We start from the raw sequence: 16,955 nt of genomic DNA on the forward strand, positions 1-16,955 counted from the left end.
GACAATCCACCAACGACACAAACTTTCTCTCCACACAAACTCCGTCAAAAACACCGTTTACTAGTGATGGTTCCTTCCGTGTCGAGGCTTCGAAGCGAGTGTCGCGTAATCAGGAAGATTTTTGTGAAGCGCGTATCGAGGCTCGTGTTGATGACGTATATGGTGACGTCTGAAGCCTCGCGAGCCGGCCGTACCACGTGACTGATTCAGGAAGTGGTTCGCGGGTTTGGTGAAATATATAAAATATATATATAATAATGTAGCGACCCTTACTCAGGAAAGCTACGAGACGTTATTTTCGTGTCGTCCTTTATTTACGGACAGTACACAGGCTACTGTGGGCCGTAGCCTACGCCAACAAACAGTCAACACTGTTAACGTTCTGTAACATCTTTAACCATCTGCTCCCGGTCATAGACTAACTCTCCTCGTTACCAGCACAAAACACAACATCCCACCAGGCATGAGGCCTTCACTGACCTCCGTAAATGCAAGAATCAATCTTATATAACATCTTAGAACACTTTCTGTAAACACCATAACATCTAACATAACAGGTTAACATTATATGTCTTCAGTCCGTTACAATAATATATAAATATATACTATACATATAATAATATATACATATTTAATATATAAATAATATATATATATATATATAATATATAATGTATGTATAATAATATATAAATACAAGGGTTAGGGTTAGATAGATAGATACTTTATTCATCCCCAGGGGGAAATTTGTATGTTACAGCAGCAAAGATATACTTCAGCAAACGAAGTAACAGAGTAAATCAAAATATTAAGTATGAAAAATGCTCAACATATACAATAAAATAACAGAGTAAAACATATTAAATATAAGAATATAAGAAAATAAAATAACAAAAATGCACAGTATATTAGTATATACAATGAAATAGAATAGTGTTAAATTACTGAACTAGATAATCTAAACAGTAGTGCAAAGATCAACCAACAGCAAACAACAACAGTGTAACGGTGTGTAGTTATGTGAAGGATGATCTGGCCCGAGGTGATTTATTATAAAGTCTAATAGCAGAGGGCAGGAATGTTCTCCTGTATCTGTCCTTGTGACAGCGGAGCTGGATTTTCAGCGGTTGTGGAGCCGTCGTCTTCCTCCTGAAGTCGACCACCATCTCTCTGGTCTTGGCCACGTTCAGAAGCAGGTGATTTCTACCCACTACTGCGATAATAACGCGTTAATTTGCCCAGCCCTAAACATTTAATACAATTAAAACAAAATTAAATTTTTTTTATTTTATTTTGTCCCTTACGTGATTCAGTTAAAATGCTTTGCAGAAATAATTAATGTCTGGTAAATTGTAAAAAAATAAAAAAATCGGTTACATGCCCCACCCGCACTTTATCTAGAACCGCGCGCGCACACCGGAAGCAGATACGTGTGACGTCTCAGCCGCTTGTGACTTGCGAAATGGAGAATAGGATCTGTCTGAAGGAAAGGAGCCGCTTCATTTGAGGGTTGTTGTGCTTAAATTAAAGAGAAACATCGACACGCAGCAACCACATCGACACCAGCCGACACACACCAACACATCGGCCGATAAACACCTCATGAAAGTAAGTAGTTAGCATTTAGCTTAGCTGATGTTTCCTGGAGTCACATTGTTTAGAAGTGTGATCATTCAGGCCAAACTACTAAAGTTACCGTAAAGAAAGTCGTCAGCTGTTATTAAAGGTCGTAACAATGTGAATTAGTTGGGGATTTTATATTTGAATAGTTATTCTATTTTGTATATCTATGACTGTCTTTAAACCGTAACAGAAAAAACATAAAACACTATAAATGATCAAACATCATAGCTTTAAATACTTTGTTTTGATGGGAAATAAATGTTAAAGTTTAAGTAACAGTGACGTAGTGGAGGAAGTTAGTCTGTTACTGATTATCAGCTTTGTCTGAGATCATAAGAGTCGATTATCTGAACATTCATTTATAGTTGTTGTGACATTTGATTAATCATTTTTCGTTTATATCCTCTAGGTCTGTGTTTAATGTGAGGATTTGCTCTGTTTCTGTCATTGTTATTTATGTATTTTTATGTTTATAGTCTTAGAATGTAGAATTATTTTTCTCTTGTAAGACTTTTTATTCTAAATTCTTGTTGTAGATTTTTTTTTTCACCGTCTATAGACACTTAACATAATTTATAACTCATAATTTCGGCCCCCTGCCATACATCACACATACTATATTGATTACATTTTATGAACCTCATTCATGCTTATTGGTTCCAGTTTCTATGAAACATACTGATATATATATTCCTTTAATTTAAAATAACTTCTATAATAAGTCTATTCTATATCTCTTTTTCTTAGTTGCTTTCAGTACACGTTGTACTGTGAATGATGTGATTTTAAACAACTAATTGATTATTTAAAAGCAGTCAGCTGATCACTTGATGATGAAAGGAATGTTTCAGAGGTAACACTGCTTTAAAAAGCTCCTCATAGTCTGAGTCACGAACGCTAACCCTAAAAGAGAGAAAAGCTTGCTCCAGTGGGTTTTCTCTGACCAGCTTCTCTTTTTGGAGGATGAGTCATCAGCTCATGACAGAACTACAGAAGACAGTTTGATCCTTTATTGATTTCTCCTCTTTGCAGTGCAGCACTCAGTAGGATGATCAGCAATCAAGAAGAAGATGTAAGTAACCTCCCACTCCTTTTTTATACACAATACTAAAATATTAATGTCTAACGTGAGTTCTCCTTTTGGTGAATCTTTAACTTAAACCTCCGCTTAACAAAGAACAAAACCTCCATTGATGTGTTTTAAAGCATTTGAGGAACTCTTTGAAGAGGTGACACGTGTCTTCTCTACACTCTAATCTACCATCTTTGGTTTAACCACAATGCTGCAAAACACACACATACACACTCACACTCACTCTCACACACACACAGAGCACAGTTATTATTTAAACTTGTGACTCTGTTTCTGTCCATCAGGAGTTTGTGGCGGTGCGGGTTCAAGATCCCCGCATGCAGAACGAAGGCTCGTGGAATTCATACGTGGATTATAAAATATTCCTCCATGTGAGTATTAATACTTAGATTACAATACATTAATATTACAACATGTCTACTTTCAGTGTGAGCTACTTGGGAGCTGAAACCAATTGTCTATTTAATCTAATCATGTAAGTCGAAGCCGAGATGTTTCAGCTTCTCCCGATGTGAAGATTTTCTTCTTTTTCGGGTTTTATTTAGTTTGCAAATTTAATAGTTAAAAGTTTTGGATGGTTGGTCGTATGAAAGAAAGACATGAAGACAACACATTGGGATAAGAAAGCTGGACAGGAGCATTTTTCACAATTTTCTGAAAATATATCTGGAAAATAATTGACAACAAATGAAGTGTTTGCATCTAATGTGCTTTACATAAAGATGAAGGACGTTGAGGAGCATTTGTTGCCACACATGAACCAGCCTCACCTTAGAATGAGACAATGGGATGTTACTGAGAAAGGATTCCTGAACCTAACCCCGATCTGTAAACCACCGAGTTGGCAGCAGCGTGGATTCCTCTCATTTGGTTTGGACAGGAGTCGATGTTGTGTTGAACGCTGTGTCAGCAGCAAAGCTCCGTGTCTAGACGGATGCTGTGAGGGTGTTGACTCATGAAATTGGCTGAAGTCACGTGACATGATGTTTTAGCATTCTGGTTGTCATCGTTATGCTTTTGTTTTTCACGGGTGAATGTTTGAATCATAAATCCAGAATCAAACGAGTAGCTTTTCAATGTTTCATCTTCACAAAAACCTTTTTAGAAAACACTTCACTGCTTCTGTCACTGATCTCTGTACAGAAACTATGAACAACAGTTAACTATTTCATCTAAAAACTCAACACAGATATTTGTGTAGAATATTTTAAAACTTCTAAAAAATACACATTAACATGGCTCAATGTCTACTCTTAATGTGTAAGTCTGCATCCAGCAATTACATTGATTATCCTGCAGATTATCTCCTTAATATTTTATCGATAACATGTCGGAGAATAGTGAGTTATCGGGTTATTTTTACCCACAACTTCTGGTTCTACCAATTCTCTCAAACCTAAAGAAAAGTATCAAACACTCACGTTTAAAAGCTGGAACGAGACAATGTTTTCAGTTATTTTCTGTTTAAGAATGAAGTGAATTGAAACAGGAGTCGCGTTAAATACTTGACTGTGTCACACGTCACTGGAACAAATCTGACATGTGACAGTTCTGCTCTAAACTCAGCAGCAGTTGAGTCATTTCAGTTACAGCATTACGTTGAAAGGATAGATTGTAAATACATTTTAATACATTTTGTAAATTAAAGGATAAGGTTGGTGTTATCGTGTATTTTCTCTTTGTGTCAACAAATCCCATCAAAAGACCGAAACGAAGCACCAAGTCCACTGGAGATGTAAATCTTTTAAAGCTAATATTCAGTTTAGTTAAAACAAACAGGAGGAAATAGTGCATTTGTTGGGGACTATTTTCAGCGGCGGATTAATCCGTGTGTGTGATTGAGTCAGAATAAACTACAGCGTGTGTGTTCATGGTGATGGAAGCAACAAGTATATACACATTCTTTACTTTACAGACCAACAGTAAAGCCTTCACAGCCAAGACGTCCTGCGTGCGTCGGCGCTACAGTGAGTTCGCCTGGCTCAAGAAGAAGCTGCAGAAGAATACCGGTTTGGTGTAAGTTGTTGTGAAGAGTGAGAGCAGCTCTTCTACTATTTTAATGTTTTGTCTGATGACGCTGTGGTAAAAGAGAAACATGTCTGCATGTCACCAGTCTTTTCTAAAGGTCACCTACATGGCACTTTGATATCATATTTATTGAATCAAATATCTACAAACCTGTTTTCGTCCTTGTAGGCCAGTCCCAGAACTTCCAGGAAAGTTCTTCTTCTTCTTCAGCAACGAGGACTTCCTGGAGAGGAGAAGGAAAGGACTTCAGGCCTTCTTGGACCAGTCAGTTCTTGTTGATCTGCTGTAATAAAAGTACGTTTTTGTAAAGAAAGCCACCTTGATAACGAGTCCCTTTTGTCCCGGCAGTGTGGTGAACATGACGGTGTGTCTGTCAGACAGCCAGCTCCACCTCTTCCTGCAGACCCAGCTGCCGGTCGGTCACATCCAGGACTGCGTGCAGGGTCACACGCCCTACTCCGTGACGGACGCCATCCTCACGTACGCCTCGTCCAATCGGGGCTACGCTCAGGCCCAGGAGGAAGACTCCATCAAGGAGCCGAGTCTGACAGTTTCTTATGAGTCCATGGAGAGGTAAGAGGGATTCAAACTGTCGACCGAATGGTGTGGAAATAACCAGTTTCCTTCGCTTTGTCCCTTCTGTTTATTTAAGGATATTCAGGCTGTGTCTGCTATTGCAAAGATAAAAAATGTGCTGCAGAGTCGTTAAAGTAAATGTGTTTTCTCTTCCTCACTCCACAGCCCAGCTCCTCATCAACCTAAAGAGATCGTCAGCCCGGAGCTCTTGTTCTGCGATGACTCTAATCCTCCTGAAGACTTACTGGAGATCTGTGACGAAGACACAGTTGAGCTTCAGCACGAGGAGGAATCCTCAGTCAGGGTCGTCCAGAAGAACGACCACCTGGAGGCCGTTGTTGAGGACTGTGGTCCGACAGAGGCAACCTTTTTCCTGGGTGACGGCCAGGTTGCTCCTGAGAGTCTCGGCCTTCCAGAACTGATCCAGCAGAAGAGCTGTCAGGTGCAGATACAGACTCCTGTGGAGGTGCACTCACCCATGGGGGCTGGCTTTGAGAATGAGGAGTGTTCGGTAAGAGAGGAGAGCGTTACGTCGTCAGATAGAGCAGAAAAGACTGGTCCTCATCCAGAGGAGGAGAAGGCGGATCAATGGGAAAGTTCTGGAGAAGCAAAGAAGGAAAATGTCGAATCTGAGCCAGAAAAATGTGCAAACTCTGCAGCAATTTTAGATTTTAAGGACGGTGGCTTTGAGGAACAGGGAACAGAAAGCGACGCCGGATCTCAGGAGGAAGTTCTGGAAGCCGTCTGCTCTGAGCAGCAGGTTGTAGAAACTCACGACATCTCTGAAGATAAAGGTCTCGACCACGTCGACGGCACGGAGGTTCACGAGGAAGACGCCAGCTCTCCGGAGGAGTTTAAGAACTCGGACGGACAGAAAGAGCCAGACAACGAAAAAGAAGAGGAATCCGAGAGCAAAGCGGAGACGCCGCTTCAGTCGGAAATCCACGAAGAGACTCGCGATGTGCTCAGTGTCCCAGAGGAGGAAGGCAGCGGCGACGACGACCTCGTTCAACAAGTGGATCTGGTTCGGATCACAGGCGACAGCGACGAGGACGGACGCTCGTCTTCCAACGACAGCATCGTCCAGGTCAGCGATGAAGAAAGCCTTTGCGACGACGCCGAGGACTCGATCCAGGCCGCCAACGGCTACGTGGAGATGCCTTCTGAGGAGGTCCACTGGTCTCCAGTAGAGGCCTCCAGCAGGAACATTTTGGACCTACACTCGAACGGACACTCTGTGGAAAAAGACGACATTTCTGTCCACGAGGACGAGGACCAGCAACACATAACCGACATCAGTGACTCCAGGAAATCTCTGGATTTGAACTTGACTGTAACTGGAGATTTAACCGAAAATAGTGACTTCAGCATCATAGAGAGCAGCAGCATTAGTTAAGACACAGAGCCACAGCAAAGGATTGTGGGAGTTGCTGTCTGCCAAAGACGCATTCGATCACATGCACATAAACAAGGAAGTACATAAAAATGTGCTCGTTCACACGTGTTGTCAGTCGAGCTTCTTTTGTTTTAAAATAATGTATATTTAATTTAAAATGTGCATCTCCAATAACACTCAGGTAAACTGAACACTATGTGGTGGATGACTGGGACCAGCAGAGGGCGTTCTAGTTCACAAAAGCAGCTTCGGGTTTTATTTTGTTGTTTTTAATCCATAAAGATCTAAAGGTTTTATTGTTGTGTGAACATACAATGTGATTTAATTTTTACTTCAATGTTGTAGGGAACTTTGTGACAGAAATATACACTTGAATTAAAGGAGAGATCCACATGTTTTGCTTTTAAAGTCTGTATTAACTCCGTTTGGACTTTAAAGAGCGTTTGGTTGCTGTAGTTGTTCTTGAGTGAGACAAATCAAATCTATTTCTATCTGCGTTTACGTGCAGAGTTGCAGAGGAGGGACAGTAAGACAAAAACACAAACTTCATCCAGTTAATTTGTCTCACTCAGACTGCTGAAGCCTCACAGTAACTAGTGAAACTTTGAGGACGGTTTAGACGAGAGAAACAATCACGTCGACCAACAACAGTCTGAACCCGTCTGTAGAGTCACTGGAGGTGATTCCTCCTCTCACTTAATGTGAAGCTCATAAAACCACTGTTTTAAGTTAACCACTGTGTGCTATGGAGTCCTGATGATGATCCAAGTACACACAAGTCACTCAGGATGCTTTGATTAAACTGGTTTGGATTGAGGGAATTGTTCTAAAATGATGTTTCATAGGCAGCAGTGTTCACCTGATATTTATTATTAAAGGAAAATAATTGGTTATGTTAATTAAATTAAAAGTAATTGCAATAGACAGCGACACCTTTTCAGTCTCGTGATCTTGATAATAATAAATGTGCATTCTTGTATTGTTCTGCTTTTTAACTGGACCGTGGTTTAAATACACGGACTATCAGCGGAGGTTTACATGTTTAGTTCACTGTAATACTGCCTCTACTCAAACTAACAAGAACGGCTTTAAGGGATGTTGTTTTGAAGTGTTTATATGAAGGACTTATTCATAAGTCAGTGAATTATTATCTACAGTAGCTTGAGTTTGGAGAAACCAGCTAACATCAGTTTAAGTGGACGCTATATGTGGAATATTTTCACTTTGCTGTAAAACAGCTTTCTGTCGGAGAATTAAAGTTTTTATCTATGTTCTCTTCAAAGCCACGAGACTCGACTTTCACAAAAACAGAACATGTGAGTTGCTGATCCACCGCTGCATCTATCAGTCAGTTAGTTTTTATGTGACTCAATCAGAAACACCCTTTAAAACAAGAGTACGTCATAAAACCGCACTTCAAAAATCCAAACTATCTCTTCAAGGTGATCTTTTTATGAAAACAGACTTAATTCACGTTAGTTTGTTCTCCACATTGTTTTCACCCTCCTGTTCAAATTCAAATAAATGTTGCTTTTATTAAAGGGAGCCGGTTTATTGGTTTATTGTCCTGTTGCACACAGAAATGAGCCTCATCACGAGTCGTGTACTCGGTGGATGATAGAAGACTGGGTGTTACTTTCTTCCTGTAAAACTGATTTTATTATATTCCTCTTATCAAACACATCTCATGGTTTTAAGACATTTGCGCAATCCTGCCGCCTAGTGGCTGAAGATGAAACTGTTTAATGACCCCACACAGAAAAATCACACACGAGCAGTAAAGGCTGTTCAAATCTTTTGATATTTCAGTGAAAGAAATCCACTTACAATGTAGTTAAACACATTCTGCATAATGTACATCTGCTGTTTTAAAAAAAAAAAAGTATTTCAGTGATGAAACAAGAAAAAAGTGACAATCTTCTTATTTCTCATTTTAACCAGTGAATTGATAAATGTACCGGTCCATAATAATACATTTATTTGCACTAGAGCTGCAGATAACATTACGTTATTTCCATGATTGAGTATTCTGTTGTTTTTCTGATTAATCAGTTAATATGTTAGTCTGTGAAAAATCTAAAAAGTCTGAAAAAAGTCCCGTCACAATCTACCAGAAGCCCAATAACGTCTTTAAGTCAAAAACACAAATATGTTCAATTTATAACAATATAAAACAGAACAGAAGACAATCCTCACATGTGAGAGACTTTTCTTGATACAATGACAAACAATTATTAAAATGTATCTTATCTTCTGTCGGTAGACTAACTGATTAATCTGCTTCCGCTGTGGTTTGCACATTAATATTAAAGGTTTTAAAGGTTTTACACGTGGGTAATAGTGGACAGGAATAAGCACCGCTGATTTAGGCCTACATGATACAACTTACAGTCTTATGAAGGAGAATCATTTTCAAATTACAAAACATTATCTGTGAGATTCATGGCCGGACGCGTTGGCAGCAGCGCTGTGAAATAAAAACACAGCATCAGAGAAACATTAATAATTCAGTGTTCATTCTAAGCTGCGCCTATCTAACAGTATTAGGGAATCATTTTCTTAAATAGGACAACCGACGCTGTAATCATGCTTTTGTTGCACATATTTATTGTCACCCGTTGCCCCGCTTTAGATTGCTCTACGCAGTACTTCTTCCAGCCAGCAGATGCCATAAATGGCAGGTCAACGACTGAATACAGCTCAATGGCAGTCTGGATGAGTACCAGGGGGACCATTTCTGTGTATTAGGCCACAGTAATGGTCCATAATGCTGATAATAAGAGAGTGCTCTCGGTACCTGTTGGAGCTCACAGGATGTAGGCCGGGTGCATGAAGTCCTTGGGGACGATGCCCACGGTGCCGTTCAGCTCGCCGACCCACCAGCCGTGAATGTTGTACTCCTGGAACCCAAAATGAAGAAATAAAACAACGGTGAGTCTCCGAGGGGACAAGTAAACCAAGCAGGATGGAGCGCCGATCTCACCTTTCTATTCGATCCGAGCGCCCTGTTTGTCTCCTGTTATTAACATTAGAGCGACCAGTCGAATGATTTGAACTGCAATTACAGTGGCTGCTAAAATAATACGGTTAAAAACTGTATAAACTTAACTTTAACAAAGGAAATCCAGGAGGGACCGGATCCCACCACCAGCATTCTAAGAGACACCGGGGTGCTTTTACCTCCAGGGTTTTCATTCAAAGACGGGAGGAGAAAGTAAGCAAGACTATTGAGACAACGTCTAAAATAAAACAGGGTTGTTTGTGTTTTACCGCTCAAGAGCCACGACAGCAGTGTGATCAGACTAATTACAACAAGACTTCATTTCTGCACTGTGATTAAAAAGAAAACAGGAAACTAAGATTAAATGCTCAGTTACTTAAAAAAAAAAAAGGCCTCAATGAAGTTAATAAAATCTTGTTTCTCACTTTTATCTAAAGAAAAAAATATTTAGAGCATAAAATAAAATAAGCAGCTTCAGCAAATCATTTTAGTTTTCTTTGCAACTCCTGGTGGGCATTTGCAATAATTTTGGACATTTTCTAGACTAAATGTAAAGGGCATAAGACAACAACAATAAAGCATGATGCACCAATTTAAATAGTTTTAATAAATTAAATTAGGAACCAGGAATGCTCTGATGAAGGTCCCGATAGACCGAAAGCTAAAAATAAAGTGTTCTCTGTATAGATTAATTAAATGAGTAAATAAAATAATATATTTCTATTTAAAACCCAACACTTCGACTTCTGTTAATGTAGAAATACAAGAAAGAAAACACAATAAAAGTCCTGGTGTTAACTGACTGAATAAAAACTAATTTGTGATTTAAGTAGCAGGAAAGTCCGACACGAATATGTTGAAAATATAATTTGGAGACACTGAATTAAAAAAATGTAACCTTGTATATAAATATCACTCTTTTAATTAGATGCTTAATGTAACGTTTCATTATTGTTGGCTGAATTTACATTTGTCATATACCTTTTGGAAGTATCGAAATATATTGAATTAAATTGTGGGTGAGATTTTATGTTGCATGTGATCATCAGCGAAGGAATCACAATCAAATCCATGTCACATAAAATAATACACTCCTAATACACAATTATGTGGTTATTAGGTTAAATAATGAAGACATTAATTGAAAGAGAAAATATTCTACAATTACGGCTCATAAAGAATCCAAAACAAGCAGATGTTTTACGTAAAACTGAGATAACAAAATCTTTCATTCAGTCTCGTTCAAAGTGCTTTAAGCGTTTTAGGAACTGGAGTCGCATCAACAACAACGTGATCATCCGATCGCAGCAGTTGGGCTCTAACCAGATCTGTACTGGATCAATATTTGGCCAGAGACCAGAGGGGCGCTGAGGCCCAGCAGTGGGAGCACAGGAGGCACCAGCTGAACTCATCTCTCTCCTCTGTTCTCCAGCAGATTGGGAATGGCTGCGTGAACAGTTTGTCTCGGCCCTGAGGAGAAGATGAACCGCTCGGCTATCTCTCACACACACACACACACACACACACACACACACACACACACACACACACACACACACACACACACACACACACACACACACACACACACACACACACGCTACGTGCTACGCGTGTGTGCGAGCAGCAACACGTACGTATACGTTCTACATGTCTTGAGATTAGAATCAGACTTCTGGCTTTAACAGGTATTTTAGATGTGAAAACACACACATTCTGTGACATGATGGGCAGCGTTTTGTCAAAGGTTGAGCCTCCCTCCATCCAGAGGAATGAGGCCTGCAGCTAATGAGAAGTGTTTGGACAGCGGCGATGAATGGATCGCTCAAGGAAAGTGATAAAACCGCGAGACTCAAGTGTTCTTACAGCACAAACAGGTACCCACAACGAGCAGATTGTCCATCCAGGCCTCATCGTTTTAACCCACGGAACCTGGCTGACAGCTCACGGTGGGACGCTCCAGTGTGCTTGGCTCTGACTGACTATTCAGTGTGTGTTTGAGCTCATAAAGCAGGAGAAAGTTAAGTCCGAAATGGTCTTTTTTATGCCCCCCATAAGACCGTAGAGGAGGGAAAAGACCGGTTGCGGAAAGCTGGCTTTGGTTCCCATTCGTGATAACGTGAACAGAGGAGGAGAGGGGGGGGGGGGGCAGACAGACGGACGGGAGGGGAGGCATCGCAGAGCGAGGGAGCGAAACAGTTTTTCTCTCCCTTGGGGGCGTCGCAGCACTATTCCACCAACCGTAGTGACAGAGAGTTTTATTTATCTCCGTGGCCCATCTGTGCAGTCGGTCTCAAATTCTCCCTGAGAAAGGTCTTTTGGATTATCAGCGCCGCCATTTTAATACAACTGCTACATCACAGAGTGGGTGCCAATGGCGGTGGAAGTCTGTCAGGCGTGCAGAGTCCATCTTCCTCATACTTGAAATGGGTTCATCCAGAGGACACCTGCTGTAATAGGGACATTCCACGAGGCGCGCAGACTAAATTATCCGAATGACAAAAACTATGCAAACTCCTCAATGTCCTCTTCCTTCTGTTTGTTCTCCTCTCTTAGGTTGATTTGTTTTTTGTGTGATTTTACATCATAAGCTGTGAAATGCCAACGTCGGGGGCAAAGAACGGGCTCGTGTGATGAACATCCAGCGTCCCCGAGAGTTCTGGGAGACGTCTGGTTTTCATCTCATTAACAAGATGTAGCACGATGCCCAGTGTGTCGTCTGAGAGGTGACACATATCTGCAACCTGGATGCAGATCAGACCCACTGTGTGAGGGTGTGTGTGTGTGTGTGTGTGTGTGTGTGAGGGTGTTTGTGTGCGTGTGTGTGAGGGGGTGTGTGTGTGTGTGAGGGTGTTTGTGTGCGTGTGTGTGTGTGTGAGGGTGTGTTTGTGTGTGTGAGGGTGTGTGTGTGTGAGGGTGTTTGTGTGTGTGTGTGTGTGTGTGAGGGTGTGTGTGTGTGAGGGTGTTTGTGTGTGTGTGTGTGTGTGTGTGAGGGTGTGTGTGTGTGTGTGTGTTGCCAAACAGCGCCATGTCGTGGCGGCTGCGGCGCGTTGACTCGTTGACCTCCCGGTGACTCCTCCGCCGAGAGCAAAGGGGGGTGGGGGGGTGGATGAGCGTGGGCGGGGCTGGCGCTGAGAGTGGGTTGCCATGACAACACCTGCAGTGTACTGGCGCGATCGTTTATTTACCACTCAGGGGGGGGGGGGGGGGCTGGCTAATGGTGGCATTCTGATAGGCCCATCGCTCACGCTCCCGAAAGCCAGAGGACGGATTGACAGCCATACCCCGAGCCTGGAGCGGGGAGAAGGTGAGTCGAGGGTTGGGGTGGATGCGGCGGAAAAGACAACGGGGGTGGCGTGGCGGGGGACGCCATCACCCCCATCGTGTACCGAAAGAAAACACAATCTTTAAAGAAAATCTGAAAATAAAATGCACCGGTTTTTGGGGAGAAAATGTAAAATATTCGACAGATGTCCTCTTCTTTCCCTCTTTTCCTTCCTCATCCTGTTCTCTCACACAAATGACACACACACACACACACACACACACACACACACACACAGACACACAATCCCAAATGCATACAAACTAGGGGGAGTGCTAATAAGCCTGACACATGAGGCATCTTTCCTCGGCCACCAGCTGACTGAGGCAGGCCTTGGGCGTGATGGAGCGCAGGAAGTCTCTCATTGCCCTGCCGCTGAACCCGCCGCCTGGGTGTTACAATCTCTCCCTCCCTCCTTTCCCCCCTATCCTCCCTCCTTTCCTCCCCTTCCTCTCTTTCCATCTCCCCTGTAGCAGCCTTTCCACTTGCATCCTCTCTCTTGTTTTTTTCTCAGACTCGTCTGATACACTGCAGCTCTCTGCAGTTCTTCCATCACTGGTCACTGTAACAAAGAAACATGGACACCTCTAACACAGATCTGTAACCCGCTATTAGGTTAGCGAGCTCTCCTCCTCGCTCACACAGGTAACACCTAACAATCGACCAGATAAGACAAGAAACTGTGGGGAAAAAATGCTTATTTTGGGGCCGTTACAAGGACTCCGTGCCAAAAGTAATCTTGTCGAAATCCATCCAGAAATATGGACGATAATTCTGCACAACCAGAGATCGAAATGGCTACTTAGTGTCCATTTTTTTCCAAGTGGGCTTTTAATTAAATCAGAGAATTGGCTTCAAATTGGAAACATGACAGAGCATGAGAACGTTTGAAAATATCTCAGGGACGATGAGATTTAATAAAAAGAAAACCTACTCGCTCCTTTCTAATGCACGCCTGGGATTACAGATAGCTCCTTAACTTAATAGCAATTTAAAGTGGATTTGTGTATGCCACTGAGTGTCTGTAATGATGGCTGTTTACGCCGCCCCTCATTTATAATAATTAGGCAGAATGGATTGGGGGTGGGTTGCTCGGACGCGGTTCTGGGCTATTGGCTTGGGCTGAATAATGACCTACTGTAGTTGACCGGGAGTTGACCGCTGCCTCCTGCATGACCCCAAACCCCAGACTCACCCCCTGCTACTTTGGGTGGTAAATAGGATGTCTTGCCTGTCTATAGCGTCTTGGTGTCTATGGCCACAATAGCAGCCAGGGGTCTTTAAATGGGTGTGTGACAGAGAAAAGGAGAAAGGAGAGGGGGGGGGGGGGGGGTTCACACAAAAGAATAAAAGGATCCACCCTCTTTGTCTCTCTTGCTTGACTTTTCCCATCTGATTGTTTGCTCACTTTTTCTTTTCTTCGTCTGTATTCAGTCGGTGTGACCTGTGGGCAGCGGCCCGAAATGGGCTTGTTAAACAGAGAAGAAGCCTGTTATGACCCTAAAGAGGACTGTCACAGGTAGCCCGGACAGAAAACCAGTGGCCATTGAAACACAATGAGTTTCAGAATCTCCTATTTCAAACTTTAACATCACAACTTGTATTTATAAGAGGCTATAAATCACAGCAAGTAAATCTATAAGGCTGTAAATCAGCTTCTGGTGTTTGTGGAAGTTGTCATATAATAAAAAGACTGATAGAAACGGCCACAAGGTGTCAGTGGTGTCCACGCTCTCCTCGTCCCTGACAAGCAGCTGCAGCTGAAACACTTTGGCCAAATGTGATGCGTGACGTTGGGCTTTGGGGGACACACGTGATTGGCGGGCTCGTCTCCCTCTCTCTGCGTTTCGGTTGGACGGCGGGTGGGAAGGAGGGGAGAGGTGAGCGGGGCGATGGAGAGAAAGAGGAAGAGGTGGCAGCAGCGCTTGCCAGAGTTTTAAGGACCCTGGATGGGTTTGTGCCATAAATCTCTTCCCACTCCATCCCCGCCATTCTCCATGAGTGCCTGTGGGAATACAGGAATGTGACAGCTGACCTGTAGAGCCCATGTCTTTTGATTCTGGACACATAAATTAGAGGGCAAGAATGCAAGACAACCTTATGGTTCAGTGTGGAACATGGCCGACTAAGTACACAGGCACTACGCGTGTCAGGGAGAAGTGAAACAACGGCTTCATGCCGCCGTGACAAATTGATCCCACGTTCACGTTGTAAATCCTGCAACAGGTATCTTGTTGCATGTCACGATGCAGTGGAAATGTGAGCGAAACACCTCAACAATTTAAATCGAGTTAAGAAACAAATCTCAGAGTGTGATGTGGCAGAAAACTGAGCTCGCCAGTGTTTGTCATCACACACTAAAACGTCAGCGTGTAAGCTATAATGCGCATTAGAAAAATGCAAGCTCTCAGAAATGAAATGCCAGAGCAAAACTCACAAGATGGATTTAACTGTGTGTTCGTACCTCATGTATCAGCGCGCTGAGCATCGCCGTCGAGCTCTGCGGAAAGCAAGTTAGGCATCGCTGGAACCGGCGGCGGAGGCTCTCTACGAGATTAATTCTCTTGAACTAATGGGATTCATAGGAGTTGTGAGGTTCCTAATTTATTTACTTTGTCAGGGACACACAGATATGCGCACACAGAGCAACACACAAGGGGGAAAATAACACAAATACAGTAAAAATGCCCCCACTTTACAGTAAGTGAGAGATCAATAATGATGGATGAGGGCCTTTTATACAATCGGCATGTTCTCCTCAGTTCACAGCCATATGACACCGCGCCTGTGGCTATCCCATTCTGCACTTCAGCAGTCAATCACATCCCAGCTTTAAAAATAACAGTTTGTTAGCACCATTGATTTAGCACTTAGAGCGTGTCCTTATTACCTTGTAATTATGGTCAGTGTTGACATAACAGCACAGACAACCAGGCCTCCCACCCTCTAAGAGAATTTATGGGCCCTGGTTTTATTACGGCCATTTCATGTGTCTAGGTCCCCAGTTAAGCGACAGACTTGAGTTCTAGCCAAGGGCCCGTATTTCACTCATCGAGGTCAGGGTTCTCAGGAATCCCCACCCGTAAAAAAAAAAACCCGAACGCGGGCAGGGGCGTGAGTGTACACACAGGAGACGCGGGGAAGCCCTCCCCAAGGGCTCATTAAAACAAATAGCCGATTACAGGCTATAATCCAAATAATGCTATTCATGGGGGGAAATGTGACGCTTTTAGGACGACAAAATGGGACGTGGGCGGAGTCGCGTCGCCACACCGAACCAAAGAGTCGGAAGCTGTCCGGAGATCACCTCTGAATAATTTACAAGCAGACCTTGGCTTTAAATCCATTAGAGGAAAAGCTAGAATACTCTCTCGTAGTCCGTCACTATGTTATGACTTCAGCGTACGGCTCGACAAAACAAGAGTAATCTGTGTCATTAAGATCGGGAGATACTACGACCTAGTCTTGCTTACAACCTGGAACTTAGTTGGCTTTTAAGGTCTTCGGAGAAGCAGTAATGTGATCCATACAGTGAAAAGTAATACAGGCAGGGCTGAGGCTGTCTGAGGCGGATCAGCAGCGCAGAGCCAGCTCCCCTTTGTTTCCCCAAGAACGCTGCCTTTGTCATCCTTACGTGAAAAATGGACATGGCTGTTTTGACATTTCCCCCTATCAACCAGCACGCACAGACAGCGAAGGCTGGCATCTCATTAATCTGGCACTGCCAAGAGAGCCTCAATTAAAAGTCCATCTTGTGTGAAGAGCATATTTCACCTGTGCCATATCTGCTCTTACAAACAAAAGAGCTGTATATCCTTCCACATGAACCGATACCGTGTGTTTATCTATCTTAAACTCCTTTAATGTACGATAAAAAGTCAGAACATTATTGTTTTCTGCACTAAAACTGGAA

At 42.6% G+C, this 16,955-nt stretch overlaps 2 protein-coding genes across 2 annotated transcripts in view; one reads left to right on the forward strand and one right to left on the reverse strand.

Annotated features, from left to right (window-relative positions):
* Positions 1 to 1,426: 1,426 nt before the first annotated feature.
* On the forward strand, positions 1,427 to 8,261 carry snx11 (sorting nexin 11). The gene is made up of 7 exons (XM_076094153.1): positions 1,427 to 1,608; positions 2,656 to 2,695; positions 3,001 to 3,087; positions 4,632 to 4,732; positions 4,913 to 5,008; positions 5,093 to 5,317; positions 5,486 to 8,261. The coding sequence occupies exons 2-7, from the start codon at positions 2,672 to 2,674 to the stop codon at positions 6,714 to 6,716; spliced, it is 1,764 nt and encodes a 587-aa protein (XP_075950268.1). The 5' UTR covers positions 1,427 to 1,608; positions 2,656 to 2,671; the 3' UTR covers positions 6,717 to 8,261.
* A 237-nt stretch (positions 8,262 to 8,498) lies between these two features.
* The window catches only part of skap1 (src kinase associated phosphoprotein 1), a 31,391-nt gene continuing 22,934 nt past the window's right edge, over positions 8,499 to 16,955 (reverse strand). Inside the window, exons 12-13 of the mRNA XM_076094154.1 lie at positions 9,514 to 9,616; positions 8,499 to 9,183 (exon numbers count right to left, since the gene is read on the reverse strand). Coding sequence (XP_075950269.1) covers positions 9,524 to 9,616 — 93 coding nt within the window. The 3' untranslated portion in view covers positions 8,499 to 9,183; positions 9,514 to 9,523. The remainder of the gene's footprint in view (positions 9,184 to 9,513; positions 9,617 to 16,955) is intronic.

Source organism: Anarhichas minor, unplaced genomic scaffold (genome assembly GCF_050575085.1).
Source record: "Anarhichas minor isolate MPS153535 unplaced genomic scaffold, ASM5057508v1 ptg000017l, whole genome shotgun sequence".
Classification (NCBI taxonomy): Eukaryota; Metazoa; Chordata; class Actinopteri; order Perciformes; family Anarhichadidae; genus Anarhichas; species Anarhichas minor.